The 16,128-nt window shown below is 41.0% G+C and overlaps 1 protein-coding gene across 6 annotated transcripts in view; it reads right to left on the bottom strand.

Moving 5' to 3' along the window:
• Nucleotides 1–1,078: 1,078 nt before the first annotated feature.
• Nucleotides 1,079–16,128, bottom strand: part of ABHD12 (abhydrolase domain containing 12, lysophospholipase) — a 214,640-nt gene continuing 199,590 nt past the window's right edge. For all 6 annotated transcript variants that reach the window (XM_033936457.1, XM_033936454.1, XM_033936455.1 and 3 more), the window contains 3 exons: nt 14,287–14,365; nt 9,060–9,187; nt 1,079–2,526 (listed from right to left, as the gene is read on the bottom strand). In XM_033936457.1, coding sequence (XP_033792348.1) covers nt 2,496–2,526; nt 9,060–9,187; nt 14,287–14,365 — 238 coding nt within the window. In that variant the 3' untranslated portion in view covers nt 1,079–2,495. The remainder of the gene's footprint in view (nt 2,527–9,059; nt 9,188–14,286; nt 14,366–16,128) is intronic.

Genomic DNA, 16,128 nt, shown 5'->3' with positions numbered 1-16,128 from the left:
AGGATTAAGTGACTTACCCAGGGTCACAAGGAGCAGCCCTAGGATTCGATCCCACAATCTCTGGGTGAAGAGGCAGCAGCTCTGCCTCTAAGCCACTCCTCACCTCACATGGACTCAAAGCAAATTTTCGCAAATACATTTTCTGCAACATTTTCAAAGTAAAAGTAAATTAAATTTTTCTAACTGTAAATTCCAAAGGGTTGATTGGCAAAATGATTTAAACAGGCAAGAACATAAATCCAATCCTTATTCTTTTGCCCTCCACTACCTCCACTACAAGATTTTGATCGTGTCCCCAAACCCTATACTTTTTCCATTATTGTTATCTCTCCTATAAACATTATAGTTCTACCCTTCTTTTCCCGTCATGTTTTTGATTGTAAATCGTCCATTATTCGCTAAGTCTGTTTTAACTTTAATTGTTTGGCATTCCCCATTTCTATGTACTTCATTTAGAAATTCTTTTTATAAACGTTTTTATCAAATTTTAAATAAACTTGAAACTTGAAGACAGGTTCCTGTCTGGTGAAACTGCTTTAACCAGACAGTACCAATTAGTGCCAGGGCAGCCCATGGGCAGAGTTGGGATAGACCCAAAGATATATGAGGCACAGCAGATATTCATTGCTAGTACCTTAAGACAGCTAATCTGATATGTTGGACTGCATATAATATAGTTTTAACTATGCTCTGATAACTATCTGTGTTAAACAATGAATACCGGCTGTACCTGGATATCCTCCAGACACTGCCAAACACTGCTGGCACCAAATATCTAGGACTAATTCAAACAATGGCAACTAGCACTTAAGAAAACCTTGACCATCACCAGTTGAATATTGACAGGTAAATATTTTTTGTTCTGAAAATATGGAGCAATTTCATCAATACAAACAAGTCTGCTATATTTGTGGCCTTTAAATAACTGTGGTTTGATGAAAATAATTTATTTGGAATGCCTCTTAAATGCTCTCTGGCTCAGTTTCAACAGGATTTCAGGTGTGACAGCAGGAAATCAGTCAGAAGTTTAAGCCAATAGCTACCAGTGAATCAATAATGAACTTTTTTCTCTTTCATGTGAAGGGTTAGTCTAGATTTATTGAAGCTTTTACAGACGAGTTCCCTAAAGCAGTTGCAATATGAACAACAAACTGGGTACATCATTAGCTACTGTGTCATTCCTCAGGTGTGCAGTATAGCAGGAGGAAAAGCAATGCCACTATACAAAAGAAGGCTCAGCATATGAAGAAAACGTCAGAATAGTGATCTTGTGCAAACCAATCAAGGAGGATATTTAAAAGCAATTCTGTAATAGTCATTTAAAAATTGTCAGAAAAAAACCTAATTGTTGGCTGGCTTTTGTTTCCATTCAATATCAATCTCAGTACAACAATGTGGGTTAGACGGAAACATTATAGAACAATTTTTTTTTTTAATTTATAGTTTACAATAAGTTATTCCAGGGTCTATGTGATAATGGACTATCTCCATTTGTCAACTGATGCACCTGAGGTATACCAATATTCATCCACTATATAAAACCCAGTTGTGCCTTAATGCTTGCTTATATGAGAGGCTGTATATTCAGCTGGACTCCATGCTATCTGATTGTTTGAAACATAGGGCATTCGTTTCTTTAAACATGTCATGCTTCACGAACTTCATCATTCGGAATGTTCACGATTTCTACTTCTATGTTACACAGGAATGGCTGAAATCACAATTATAATAAATCTGTTAGGTAGTTTTACATTTAATTCAATGTTTACAAAGCTTCTCCAAACTGGGAAGTATCCCCTATTTTATATCCAACATATTGCAATGATAGCCTTGTGTCAGGATCCTGTACCTGGTTTCTTTTAGAAACCTGCACCATTGGCTCTGAATTCAGACACTAGGTGTGGTCATTTATTGAGGTTGACAACTTCTATCCCAGGGGCTATGAATGCCATCTCCACAGCATCCCCAACCCCAGCCAACCTAAAATATGAAAGACCCAACTAAGGAATTAACCAGGGGCCTGCCACATGGGAATGTGCAGCTCTTGCCACTTGAGTGAGGGTTCTAACAAAATCAAACATTTTTTTTCCTTCGGAGTGTTTGAAAAATTTTTAACAAGCAAAGAAAAGACATTATCTTTTTGCATTGTTTTGTTGTCTTATTTTCCTAAGAATGTTCATATTGCGACAAAAACTACTATTTGTCTTATTCATTTAAAAGTTCATGTTGTGCTCAAGTTTTATTAATCCTTCAAACTCATGCATTTTTCCTCACTGGCGTCAAAACAAAAACAAAAAGGTTAGCAAATTGTGTTCCTTTTTCTTGTCGTATTTAACACTCCAACACCAAGAGCTTAGTGGATTTCCCAATGCAGCGTAGCATCTTAAGATGTAGCCCGGCCACTCTGATGTCCAAAGGATAAAGTGCAACTGATCAACAATAAAGTTTTTCATGCTCTAAAGCAGCTGGGTTTTCAGTCGGAATACTTTTTGCTTTCATTGCTGATCTGAACTTCCCAGGAATTCCCTACAAAGAGAAGATTGCATCTGGTGAAACTCATTGTTTTTTTTTTCATTTTTAAATAACTCTTTCTTACATAAAAATAACTACCGTATATACTCAAATATAAACCGAGATTTCTGGGCAAAAAAGTGGCCCAAAAATGGGGGGATCTCAGTTTATATTTAAGCTAACCTCAACTCACACCAACCGCGGACCTCCAGTAGTGCCCTGGTGATCTAGTAGTGCGACGAGCTGGAGTTGCCATCAATCCCGCCTTCCTAGTAACTTTGTACAACTAGCCTGCCCCTCCCCTTCCCTACTGGTGTCCTTGCAGGTCTACCGGTAGGTCCCCGGTGGTCCACTGGCGAGACAGGGCCTTTGCCAGGTTGGGTTTTCAGGATATCCCCAATGAATATGCATGAGAGCTATCTGCATACAATGGAGGCAATGCATTCAAATAGATCTCATGCATATTCATTGGGGAAATCCTGAAAAATACCAAACCTTAAATGGATGTCAGGAAACTACACAGTAAATTACTGACCATATCAAAGCTATTATTTATAAGAGAGGAAAAGGATCTTAGAAACCTGCTTAGATAAAATAACATAATACGAGACTTACAGGTAAATTTCTATCATTGATCCTGAATAAACCTCTCAATAAACTATATAGCAAATACTAGTCTTATAGCCCGTTACATTAACGGGTGCTAGAATATATGTGTGTGTGTCTGTCTTTATTTCTTTATCTCTCTCTCCTTAGCCGCTTTCTGTATGTCTGTCTTTCTTTTTCCTCGGTTGTCCACCACCACCCCTTGCCTGCTCCCCCTGTCCATTCTCCCTTCCTTTTACCTCCTCTGTGTCCACCACCACCCCTTCACTGCTCCCCTTATCCAGCAGCAGCCCTTCTCTCTTTGTTCCTGCTCCCCCTGTCCAGCAGTAGGCCTCCCTTCCTTTTTCTTTCCCCCTGTCCCATCAGCACCTCTTTCCTGCTCCCACTGTCCAGCAGTAGGCCTCCCTTCCTTTTTCTCCCCCTCCCCGTCCATCAGCACCTCTTCCCCTGTCCAGCAGCACCTCTTTCCTGCTCTCCCTGTCCAGCAGTAGGCCTCCTTTCCTTTTTCTCCCCCCCGTCCATCAGCACCTCTTTCCTGCTCCCCCTGTCCAGCAGTACGCCTCCCTTCCTTTTTCTGACCCCCCTGTCCATCAGCACCTATTTCCTGCTCCCCCTGTCCAGCAGTAGGCCTCCCTTCCTTTTTCTGCTCCCCCTGTCCAGCAGCACCTCTTACCTCCGTTCGCGTCTGCCCTCCACCACAGCCATCAATTTTCAGGATATCCACAATAAATATATGTTATGTTAATCAGGCTTTCTATTGCACATTTATACTTATTCAGTTTCAAGGTGTAGAAGGCCTGGATGGCGTAAATTGTGCAAAAGAAACAATAGCAGGGCATGACAGAGATCTTTCAGTCCTGACCAGAGGGTCTTATATACATGCAAACACATTTAAAACTTTGAAAAGTCAGGATAATAAACAAAAGACCAGGAAACTAATATATAGCATAGGTAAAAGGGAATTCACTATTTGTGTGAGGTGTTAGGTGGGGCAGGATCATATGGAAATCAGGATATGTATAAATAATAATACATAGAAGTATTAATGACTCCATTCTGTATTAATCTTCCTCCATGTTGGCTTCTGTCTTTCTTTGTCTCTCTTCTTCTTGGTGTAAAAAATACTGAAATTTTCCCGCTTAGAAAAGGCCTGGGTTGCTAGTGTTCTTTGTCTGGATTGTCATGAATCCTCATGGTCTGAGTGAAAACAGATGTGCCTGGCATTCCAATGCTGGGTATAGAAGAAAAGCTTCCTTGTATTAAATATGAATGAAATATGTCGTATGGACCTATGAATGTTTGGGGCCCCGAATGTGTGATGTATGGCATGTAGGATGTGTGACAGAATGATTTGTATTTAATTTCAAATGTTTTACATATATAAGATTCAAGAAACTTTAAGAAAAAGTCCTGAAAAGTACCACATCTGTAGTTTGACCTCTCTCACCTTTAAGCTAGGCAATTCTCTCGATACTGTGACATTCGAGGAGACTCCTTTAAGCCCATATTAGGAAATTCTCAGTAAGGGGGGGTCTAGGTCTTTCAGTTCTTGTGTGTGTTAGTGAAATTTGAAGCTGTCAGCATTACTGAGTTTTGGTCAGAAGACTGTTTTGATTTAAACTTTTTGAGAATGACAAAGTGTTCATTGGGTATGTTATAATGTGTTGTGCATTCAGAAATTGATGTAAACAAAAATATGATTTTTAAAACTTTTCCTTGAGCTTGTAACTATGTAAGAGGAATTTTCTTTGTTCAAAAAACGTAAGGACAGCCTATGATGGCTGATTGGTTGACAGGTGTGATGTCATACTGATCAGTGTGAAGGTATAAAGGAGTGCGCCAGTATAGACTTCTTTGAGATCATATTTGTCAGGAGAGATGTGCATTGACATGCTTGGCTTTATATCTTCTTGTACAAATGCCTAATGAAAGATGATCTTGATAACGCTAATAAAAAATAACCGATTGGAAAATATTTGTACAATTGTCATTATTCCCGGGCAACTAAGGGCAGGGTTTGGCAAGTTACCCTGCTCAAAGGTCAGATTACATTACAAGAGTTTAGGCCAGTTACCCAAGAAGTTGCAATGGACAGTTTGACTTAGACATTCATTAGAATTGCTAGAACAGGTAGATCAGTACAATTAGGTCATAGTTATAAATATATAAGTAACAAGTTCAAGTAGGTCATCTTTAGCTCATCGTTATGCCCCAGGAGTTGCATTAGACAGTTTAGAAATGGGCTTTTACAATTACCATTTCAGGGTTGGCTCTCTGTTGAGGTACAGAAATGCTTTTAATAGTTTTCTGAACCAGAGATAGTGGTCACAAGATCACAGTGTAAGTGGTAGTTGGTTCCAGCATTTTGCTAATTGATATCAGATAGATAAGGTAATTTGCCTGGTAGACTCTATATTGCTACATACTGGGAAAACGTTTTAAGTGGAAAAGATTTCTGGAGGAATTTCTGTTGAAGGCACATTGGATGGCCAACTCTGTTAGGTAGTCGGGGGCATTCTCTCAGGATTTTAAAGGCAGTGATGTCTAATTTAAACTTGAAGACAAAACAAGGAAAACTGCAGGAACACGTACAATGATACAGGCAAAGTCTATTAAATTGATTGCGGTTAAAAACAACACCTTAAAACTAAACCACGGGACCCAACATGGTCCGTGTACCGAAACACGGACCGTGATGGGTCCCGTGGTTTAATTTTAAGGTGTTGTTTTTAACCACAATCAATTTAATAAACTTTGCTTGTATCATTGTACGTGTTACTGCAGTTTTCCTTGTTTTGTCTGCAGAGTCTGTTGGTTCTTCCTTTTTTGTTTGTATTGCATTAATTTAAACTTGATCCATGTGGTTATGGGCAGTCAATGTGTTACAATTTCCATAGTCCATATACGAGTCTTACCGCTGCATTTTGAACTAGTTGTCGACACGATAGCAACATTTTAGAGCAAAGAACTAGTGTTACATTAGAGTAGTCTAGTCGAGATATGATTAGGGTTTGCACTAAAATTTGTAAAGTTTCTGTTTCAAAGTATTTTCTGATGGATTGTAATTTTCTCATCACAAGGAAAGATTGTTTTATCAATGATTGTTTGTGTGTGTACATTAAGTATTAAGATGACTATGATTTATATACCAAGGTGCTGAATGACAGGTTCAAATCCAGTGATCTCATAGCCTAAGAATTCATAAGAGGCTCTGTATCTCTCCCATCATGCAGAAGAGCATTGGGGATCTTCATCTATTTGGCACTGTCCTAAAAAAAATTGACAAAATCTAGGTCTGGAGAGTCTACAGATTGCTAGCCAATATTGACTGATGTTGATACATGCATCACCGATGAATGTATAATATTACCATATCAGATGAATGTATAATATTACCATATCATAGAAACATGATGGCAGATAAAGGCCAAATGGCCCATCTAGTCTGCCCATCTGCAGTAACCATTATCTTTTCCTCTTGCTAAGAGATCCCATGTACCTAGCCCACGTTTTCTTTAATTCAGACACAGTCTCTGTCTTCACCACCTCTTCCAGGAGTCTGTTCCCTGCATCTATCACCCTTTCTGTAAAAAAAGTATTTCCTTAGATTACTCCTGAGTATATCACCTCTTAACTTCATCCTATGCCCTCTCATTTTAGAGCTTCTTTTCAAGTGAAAGAGACTTGACTCATGTGCATTTACGCCATGTAGTTATTTAAACATCTCTAACATATTTCCCCTCTCCTGCATGTCCTCCAAAATATACATATTGAGATCTTTAAGTCTGTCCCATACACCTTATGACGAAACCCACGCACCATTTTAGTAGCCTGGTTCTCAACCCAGTTCTCAAAGCACCCCCAGGCAGTCAGGTTTTCAGGATATCCACATTGAATATGTAGTAGATAGATTTGCATTAAAAGGAGGCAGTGCATGCAAATCTATCTCATGACCAGAGGGTCGCCGTGTGAGCGGATTGCTGAGCACGATGGACCACCGGTCTGACCCAGCAGCGGCAATTCTTATGCATATTCATTGTGGATATCCTGAAAACCTGACTGGTAGGGTATGCCCGGAGGATTGGGATAAGAACCACTGCTCTGGACCGACGCCATCCTTCTATATCTTTTTGAAGGTGTAGTCTTCTGAATTGTACACAATATTCTAAATGAGGTCTCACCAGAATCTTATACAGGGGCATCAATATCTCCTTTTTCCTACTGGCCATACCTCTCCCTATGCACCCTAGCATCCTTCTAGCTTTTGCAGTCACCTTTTCAACCTGTTTGGCCACCTTAATATCATCACATACAATCACACCCAAGTCCCGCTCTTCTGTTGTACACACAAATTCTTCATCCCCTAAACTGTACCGTTCCCTTGAGTTTTTGCAGCCCAAATGCATGACCTAGCATTAAATTTTAGCTGCCAAATTTCAGACCATTCTTCAAACTTCCGGGGTGTCTACTCTATAGCAGATTTTGGTTATCATCTACAAAGAGGCAAATATTACCTGAGAGTTCTTCAGCAATATTGTTTATAAAAATGTTAACAAGAACATGCCCAAGAGCAGAACCTTGAGGCACACCAATGGTAATATCCCTTTCCTACCCTCTGCCACCTTCCACTCAACCAGTTCCTGACCCAACCTGTCACTTTGGGGCCCATCCCGAGGGCACTCAGTTTATTTATTAGACATCTGTGTGGAACACTATCAAAGGCTTTGCTAAAATCTAAATATACCACATCTAGCACTCTCCTTCTATCCAATTCTCTGGTCACCCAGTCAAAGAAATTGATCAGATTTGTCTGACAAGACCTACCTCTAGTGAATCCATGTTGCCTCCAGTCCTGTAATCCATCGGATTCCAAAAACTTCACCACTCTTTGTTTTAAAAGTGTTTCCATTAATTATTTTTTAGAATATGGTGGTATACTGCATTTTCTTTCCAGGTGATAGTCCTGTGGTGGTCACAGAGATAATGAGTGGGTGCTACTCAATGTATCATTGATGTTCATTTCAATCACTTTTCCATTTTGTTTTATTTGTGTTATTTTACCTTGTTCTGTATTAGAGTTACAGAAAAAAAAATCCTTACCTGATGGTTCACAAACCTTTCTTTTCTTAGATCTAGAGAATTGTAAGGCTCAATTGGCCACCATCATACAGTAAGGACAGATTCTAGAGGGCTAACTCCGTGAATTCCTAGAGAACTTTGGTGATCAGGGAAGCCAAAGGAAAGGCCAAAACAAAAAAGGTGCTATAACTTTCTTTGTCCCAGGAACAGAACAAAGCACTCAGCTTTTCTCTTTCGCTGACAGAATGGAATTGCTTTCTCAACTGGTTAGAAGAATTCCAGGACGAGCTCACCTGTTAACAGCACTTAGGAAGGTGTTTTTCTTAAATTCTAGAGATAAAGTGGTCTGTCCAGAGAACCTTACAAGAAATGTTGCTCCCTATAGGATGAATCTTGAACTGCAGTACTCTGGTGCATCTCCCGACTGACTACAGAAAATGCCATGGGAAAGGGAGCTTTACAGAAAGAAATCTGAGCACATTTTTGTGGACACTTTCTTAGTATGCATCTTTCTGACTTGTATACATTTACAAATTAGATTCTGAACTCTGAATACAACAAATTAGCTCTCCCCACCACCACCACCTTTACACTTTTTATAAACATGCTGATGAAATTCCATTGGCCCTGTTCTTTGAACTCTGTTAGAGGAAGACTTGTAATGGAACAAGAACTTCTTGTCAGAATGCTGTGGAAGAAGCATGGATTAGAGGAGCCACATCAAACCAACTATGGCCCTAAAACAGAATAGAAAATCAGATGGAAACTGACACAAGACAATTTTATATCCTAGAAAGGGAGCTTAATTTTTCTGCTTTATGGTACTGTTGTGGCAAGATAACTTGCACTTGAGTTCCACTTACTTCAAAATTTGAGGTAGCTCTGGACTCTTATAGATATACTTGTGCCTGTATCCTAGATCCTTTTGAAAAGGGACAAATTGCACTTTAAAGTCACGCAAGCTCCGAGATGGTGCAGCAATGTTATAAAGCTGCAGAAAAACACAAGGATAAAACCAATAGATCAGCAATGCAGAATTAAAACTAGCAAAATGACTCATGCTTAATTTGTACTCACATTTTAATGGAACAAACTAGTGCATAGTTCAAAAACAAAAATCTAGATCTGTTTGAATTCTAAGACCAAAGCAGACAACAGAAAAGAAAGATTAGGTTCTTACCTCGGTAATCTTCTTTCTTGTAGATGTGTCTAGTGGTCCTGAATGCTAGGGACTTGTATCTGAACTAGAAAGTTGCTTGCAAAAAACTGTCAATCATATTTCCTAGGAATAAGCAGAGGATTTCCCCAAGCCATCTCAATAATGGCCTATGGACTTCTCTTTTAGGAAATTATCCAAACTTTTTTTAAACCCCGCTAAGCTAACTTGATTTATCCACATTCTCCAGCAACAGATTCCGGAGTTTAATTACATGTTGGGAGCTCCTTATTTTTCCTCCTAAACTTGCCTCTCCCTCTTCCCCCATTTCCGCCCTCATCATCCCTGTCTAGTCAGTTCATATCCTTGGGATAATCTTTTGACTCATCTCTCTCCTTCTCTTCACAAATCCAATAGACTGCAAAAACCTGTCATTTTTTTCTCTACATCGCCAAAATCCGACCCTTCCTCTCAGAGTACACTGCTAAGACCCTGATCACCTCTCACCTAGACTACTGCAACTTGCTTCTCTGCAACTCTTTTGCATGACTCATATTCTGCAAATGTCACTATGCCCACACTACCCATCTCAAGTCACTTCATTGGCTCCTATCCATTTCTGCATACAATTCAAACTCCTCTTACTGACCTACAAGTGTATTCACTCTGCAACTCCTCAGTATCTCTCCTCATACTCCACCCACGGAATGCCACTCATCGGGTAAGTCTTTCTTATCTGTACCCTTCTCTTCTATGGCCAATCCAGACTCCATCCCTTCTACTTTGCGGCGCTGTATACCTGGAACAAACTGCCCGACTCCTAGAAACATGATGTCAGATAAAGGTCCATCTAGTCTAGCTTGTCCCTGGTGGCAGGGCCGGATTAAAGGGTAGGCGCAGTAGGCATGGGCCTAGAGTCCGAAATGGTCAGGAGGGCCTGCCGTCAGAACCACCCTCCCTATTCTGCCGCTGCTGCTTTTCTTATCCAGCAGCAGCAAACCTTTAAATCAAGTGTCCAACCCACAGCCCAGCTTGTGCTCCCTCACGAGTCCCAACACGGCCTTCTCCCGTCCTTTCTTCTGTGCCTCCCTCCGGCGTGTGCTTTGTTTCTGGCCGGCTCCCTTGCTGCCTGTTCAAAGCCGTGAGCGTTAGCTCCTCTTGCGATCCGCGGCTGCATCGGAAGCGTTTCCTCTAACGTCACTTGTACTTGTGTGCCTAGGGGCCCTCGAAGAATTAATCCTGCCCTGCCTGGTGGTACTCAAATCCAGACTCAAAGCCCACTTCTTTGAAGCTGCTTTTAATTCCAAATTCAAACTCACCTGCTAAGCTCCCATAACTGTATTATCATTCCCTCTGTAATTCATGCCATGCATTGCGTATAGATGCACCTTTTTGTCCAATTTGTCTGTCTCAACTAGATCATAAGCTCATGCAAACAGGAATTGTCTCTTCCATGTTTTGGTGTACAATGCTGCGTAAGCTTGATAGTGCTATAGAAATAAGTAGTAGCAGTAAATCAGGTGCAACTACTTGAGCAGTCTTTTTTTTAACATAAGATGGAATGAAATAAATCAGTGGGTAGAATTGCTCAGGAACTTCCACAACTTCAGAAAGATAATGTTTAAAAGTAAGCAGAGGAGTAACCGAAGGTACTTTTGGAAAAATGATAAGACAGAATCTTTCCCCTAAAGTAGTTTCTAAATTCTCAAATTTTCCTATTTAAATACACATAATTTTTAGATAAAGATGCTTGATCAGCCATTACTTTTGTAACATCCTTTACAGCTATCTCAAGTTTATTTCCCAAAAATATAATTTCTGAATGACTAATTATTTGTCCCGACAAGGACTCCAATTTCTGACACAAGGGCATCTTCATACGTGCCAATGCATCCGAGAGAGTGTTAAGTGTAATTACAGTGGGTTTAGGAACTAAAATCGTTCCGTTTATTCATTTAGTTTTCTATGCCATTCTCCCAGGGGCGCTCAGAATGGTTTACATGAATTTATTCAGATATTCAAGCCAGAAGAGGTGCATAGGAAGAGGTATGGCCAGTAGGAAAAAGGAGGTATTGATGCCCCTGTATAAGACTCTGGTGAGACCTCATTTAGAATATTGCGTAAAATTCTGGAGACTGTACCTTCAAAAAGATATAAAAAAGGATGGAGTCGGTCCAGAGGAAGGCTACTAAAATGGTGCATGATTTTTGTCATAAGGTGTATGGGGACAGACTTAAAGATCTCAATAAGTATACTTTGAAGGAAAGGCGGTAGAGGGGAGATGATAGCAATGTTCAAATACCTACATAGCATAAATATGCATGAGGCGAGCCTCTTTCAATTGAAAGGAAACTCCAGAGTGAGAGCGAAAGGGATGAAGTTAAGAGGTGATAAACTCAGGAGTAATTTAAGGAAATACATTTTTATACAAAGGGAAGTAGATGCGTGGAATAGTCTCAGGGTAGAGATGGTGAAGAAAAAGACTGTGTCTGAATTCAAGAAAGTATAGGATAGGAATGTAGGATCTCTTAGGGAGAGGAGAAGATAGTAAATGCTGCAAGATTGTCAAACTGGATGGACCATTTGGCCTTTATCTGCCGTCATGTTTCTCTGTTTCTAAGCTGTTGCAGATCATTGATAAAGATAGGGGAAGCAGATTGGGAGAGGGAGTCTTCAACCAGGATGAAGGAATATGGTTGCGAGAACAGGTAGTGGGCCTTGATGAGCAGATAAGTTTGGAAAACAATATTCATGAGAGTTTTTGCTTCAAGTGGTACTCATGCTACAATTTTTTTTTAAAGCAAAACTCAAGTTACCTTCAAATGACAATCAAGCACTAGATCTAAATTCTCAATGTACCCAATAAGACAAGGATATATACATCGGGAAGCATCAATTAACTCAGGCTTTTTCAGTATGTAAAAATTCAATCTACACTTCTCCCTCCGTATTCGCGGTTTCAGCATTCGCGGTTTCGATTATTCATGGTTTTTAGCTTGCTGGCTCCTCCCTCCCAAATTACATCAGCTTGCATTACAGACAGACCAGTGAGTCTCACATCAATAGTGAGCAAACTAATGGAAACTCTAATCAAATGCCAATTGGATAGGATCATGAACGAGGAGAATCTATAGGATCCCCGCCAACATGGATTTACTAAGGGGAGATCCTGCCAATCCAACCTGATCAGCTTCTTTGACTGGGTGACGAGGAAGCTGGATGTTAGGGAGTCCCTGGACATCGTTTACCTGGACTTCAGCAAAGCATTTGATAGCGTACCACACCGCAGGTTGCTGAGCAAGATGAGTTCTTTAGGATTGGGCGACACATTGACCAAATGGATTGGGAACTGGCTTGGAGGTAGCCTTCAGAGGGTAGTGGTGAACGGCACCCCCTCCAAAATGTCAGAGGTGATAAGTGGAGTGCCACAGGGCTCCGTCCTGGGCCCGATCCTGTTCAACATCTATATAAGAGACTTGGCAGAAGGGCTCCGAGGTAAAATAACATTATTCGCCGATGATGCCAAACTAAGCAATGTAGTGAGCAAAAGCACAATAGACAAAAATTCAATGGCAGACGACATGATGCATGACTTACTTCTACTGGAGCACTGGTCTAGGTCCTGGCAACTCAGTTTCAATGCCAAAAAATGCAAAGTCATGCACCTGGGAAGCCAAAATCCATGCAAGACTTACACTCTAAATGGCGAGATCCTGACAAGAACTGAAGCAGAAAGAGACTTAGGGATGATTGTCAGTGAAAACATGAAGACTGCAAATCAAGTGGAGCAAGCTTCATCCAAAGCAAGGCAAATCATAGGTTGCATATGCAGGAGTTTCATCAGCCGTAAACCTGAAGTCATTATGCCATTGTATAGATCCATGGTGAGACCACACCTGGAGTACTGTGTGCAATTCTGGAGGCCGCATTACCTAAGGATGTGCTGAGATTGGAATCAGTCCAGAGAATGGCCACCCGGATGGTCTCGGGACTCAAGGATCTCCCATACGAGGAGCGGTTAGGGAAGTTACAGCTCTACTCACTCGAGGAACGTAGAGAGAGGGGAGATATGATTGAGACATTCAAGTATCTCATGGGCCGCATCGAGGTAGAAGAAGATATCTTCTTTTTCAAGGGTCCCGTGGCAACAAGGGGGCATCCGTGGAAAATCAGGGGCGGGAAACTGCACGGTGACACTAGGAAGTTCTTCTTCACTGAAAGGGTGGTTGATCGCTGGAACAGTCTTCCACTTCAGGTCATTGAGGCCAGCAGCGTGCCAGATTTTAAGGCCAAATGGGATAGACATGTGGGATCTATTCGCAGAGATAGATAGGGAGGGTCATTGGGGTGGGCAGACTGGATGGGCCATGGCCCTTATCTGCCGTCTATTTCTATGTTTCTATGTTTGCATAAAGAAATTTCTGATTCCAAGCGTTTACAGAGAAAATCGCTGATTCCCAGCACTTTCTTCACTGTGTTTTGCCTCTCCTTCAAGAACAGACCAGGTCTCCCACCATGTTATTCGTGGTTTCACTATATTCACGATGGTTTTTAATAGAAAACAGCGAATAATATATGAAAAAGTTATTCGCGGTTTTTCTGTATTCACGGTTCTGTTAATCCCCTATTACAGCGAATACAGAGGGAGAAGTGTATGTGATAACATGGGACTACATAAGAATTTGAATCAATTTGCAAATCTCCATAAGGTATATTAATAATAATGATGGAACAAAGTCAGTCCTATAAATGATAATTACAATTATACAAGTGCAGATAAAAACTGGTTCCAATTAGACAGTTTTAGTGGGAGAGAGAGGCTGTTGAATCATATTCTCTTACAACAAAAATTTTAAACAGCTGTCAAAAATACCAACTCCCAAAACAAAACAAAATCCAAACCAAACCCAGGGAAATCATTAAAGACATGTTACCTTTCTTCCAAGATGAAACGGGACAACTGGATCATCTTCAGCATGAAGAATAAGCAATGGGCAGGAAATGTATTTCACACTGGTCAAAAGCAAGAGCAGACACTGCAGGTTACACAGAACTCCCAAGCTTTATTGGAAGAAATTTTTAAACAGAATTAGCTAAATTTAAGCAACTATAAAAAGATGAAGTTAGGACCTACAGCTATACAGATAGCCTAGCATTATTTCTACTAGATTGCTGATAGATATAGGTAGTATAGCTTTGGAAATACCACCTTCACTCTAGAAGTTGATAGATTGTTTACCATTACAGAATTTGAACTAAATAAATGGTGGTTACGAATTGTTTTACTGGGCAACATTCTAGCTTATCCTAGGCCATTAAGGGTTTTCGCTATCACAAAGTAACATAGTAGATGACGGCAGATAAAGACCCAAATGGTCCATCCAGCCTGCCCAACCTGATTCAATTTAAAAAATTTTAATTTTTTTTTCTTAGCTATTTCCGGGCAAGAATCCAAAGCTCTACCCGGTATTGTGCTTGGGTTCCTACTGCTGAAATCTCTGTTAAAACCTACTCCAGCCCATCTACACCCTCCCAGCCATTGAAGCCCTCCCCAGCCCATTCTCCACCAAATGGCCATATACAGACACAGACCATGCAAGTCGGCCCAGGACGGTGTCAGGTCAAAAGCGCGCCGGGACAAAGGCGCGCCCAGACAATGGAGTGCAGCGCGCGCCGCCGCACCGCTCTAAATTACTGTTTTTAGCACTCTGACGGGGGGGGGGGGTGTGGGGGGGAACCCCCCACTTTACTTAATAGACATCGCGCCGCGTTGTGGGGGCGTTGTGGGGGGTGTGGGGGGTTGTAACCCCCAACATTTTACTGAAAACTTCACTTTTTCCCTGTTTTTAGGGAAAAAGTTCAGTTTACAGTAAAATGTGGAGTGTTACAACCCCCCAAACCCACCATAACGCCGGCGCGATGTCTATTAAGTAAACTGGGGGGGTTCCCCAACAAAACCCCCCGTCGGAGCACCTAAAAACTGTAATTTAGAGTGGCGTGGCGGCACGCGGTGCACGCTTTTGTCTTTCGCACCGTTGTCTATGAACCGCCCAGTACTGGCCTTAGTTCAATTTTTAATATTATTTTCTGATTCTAGATCCTCTGTGTTCATCCCACGCTTCTTTGAACTCAGTCACAGTTATACTCTCCACCACCTCTCTCGGGAGCGCATTCCAGGCATCCACCACCCTCTCTGTAAAGTAGAATTTCCACTGTGTATTAAAGAACCACTGTGTATTAACATTTTAATTATCCTTCTTTACATCTTGCCCCATATAGTATTGCCATAATCTGTACCATTCATGCCATTACATGCCAGTTATATAATTTCCTATTATTTTTCTGTCACACTGCCACATATGTAAAGGCCAAATACTATTCAATATTAAAGACTGAAAATGCAAGAAGCAGCTTCTTTAAAATCTACTTCTGAAGATCCAGTGACTAGATGTCTCCATTCAGCTAACCCCTCCCTCCACCTGAAGCTTTTTTTTTTTTTTTTACACCACTCTCTTCTTCTAGTCATGTGCTAGGGCAGTGTGTCTCAAACTCTAAAGGTAGTAGCCATGGCTTGAGGCACCCAGAAGTGCGCGGACATCACCATGATGACATCATGCATATGTGTGACATCATCCACGCATGTGCAGAGGCCCTCTGGATGGGCTCTGAGATGCCAGTAGAGGGTGCCAGCAGGGAAGAGGGCCAGAGAGAAGGAGAGGCACTGGCTAAAACTCTAAAACTCGCATGCCACCGCAAATATAACTTGAACTATTCCC

Source organism: Geotrypetes seraphini, chromosome 3 (genome assembly GCF_902459505.1).
Source record: "Geotrypetes seraphini chromosome 3, aGeoSer1.1, whole genome shotgun sequence".
Lineage (NCBI taxonomy): Eukaryota > Metazoa > Chordata > Amphibia > Gymnophiona > Dermophiidae > Geotrypetes > Geotrypetes seraphini.
Note: the sequence above shows the minus strand (reverse complement) of the source record. Positions and strands in the feature narration are given on the sequence as shown.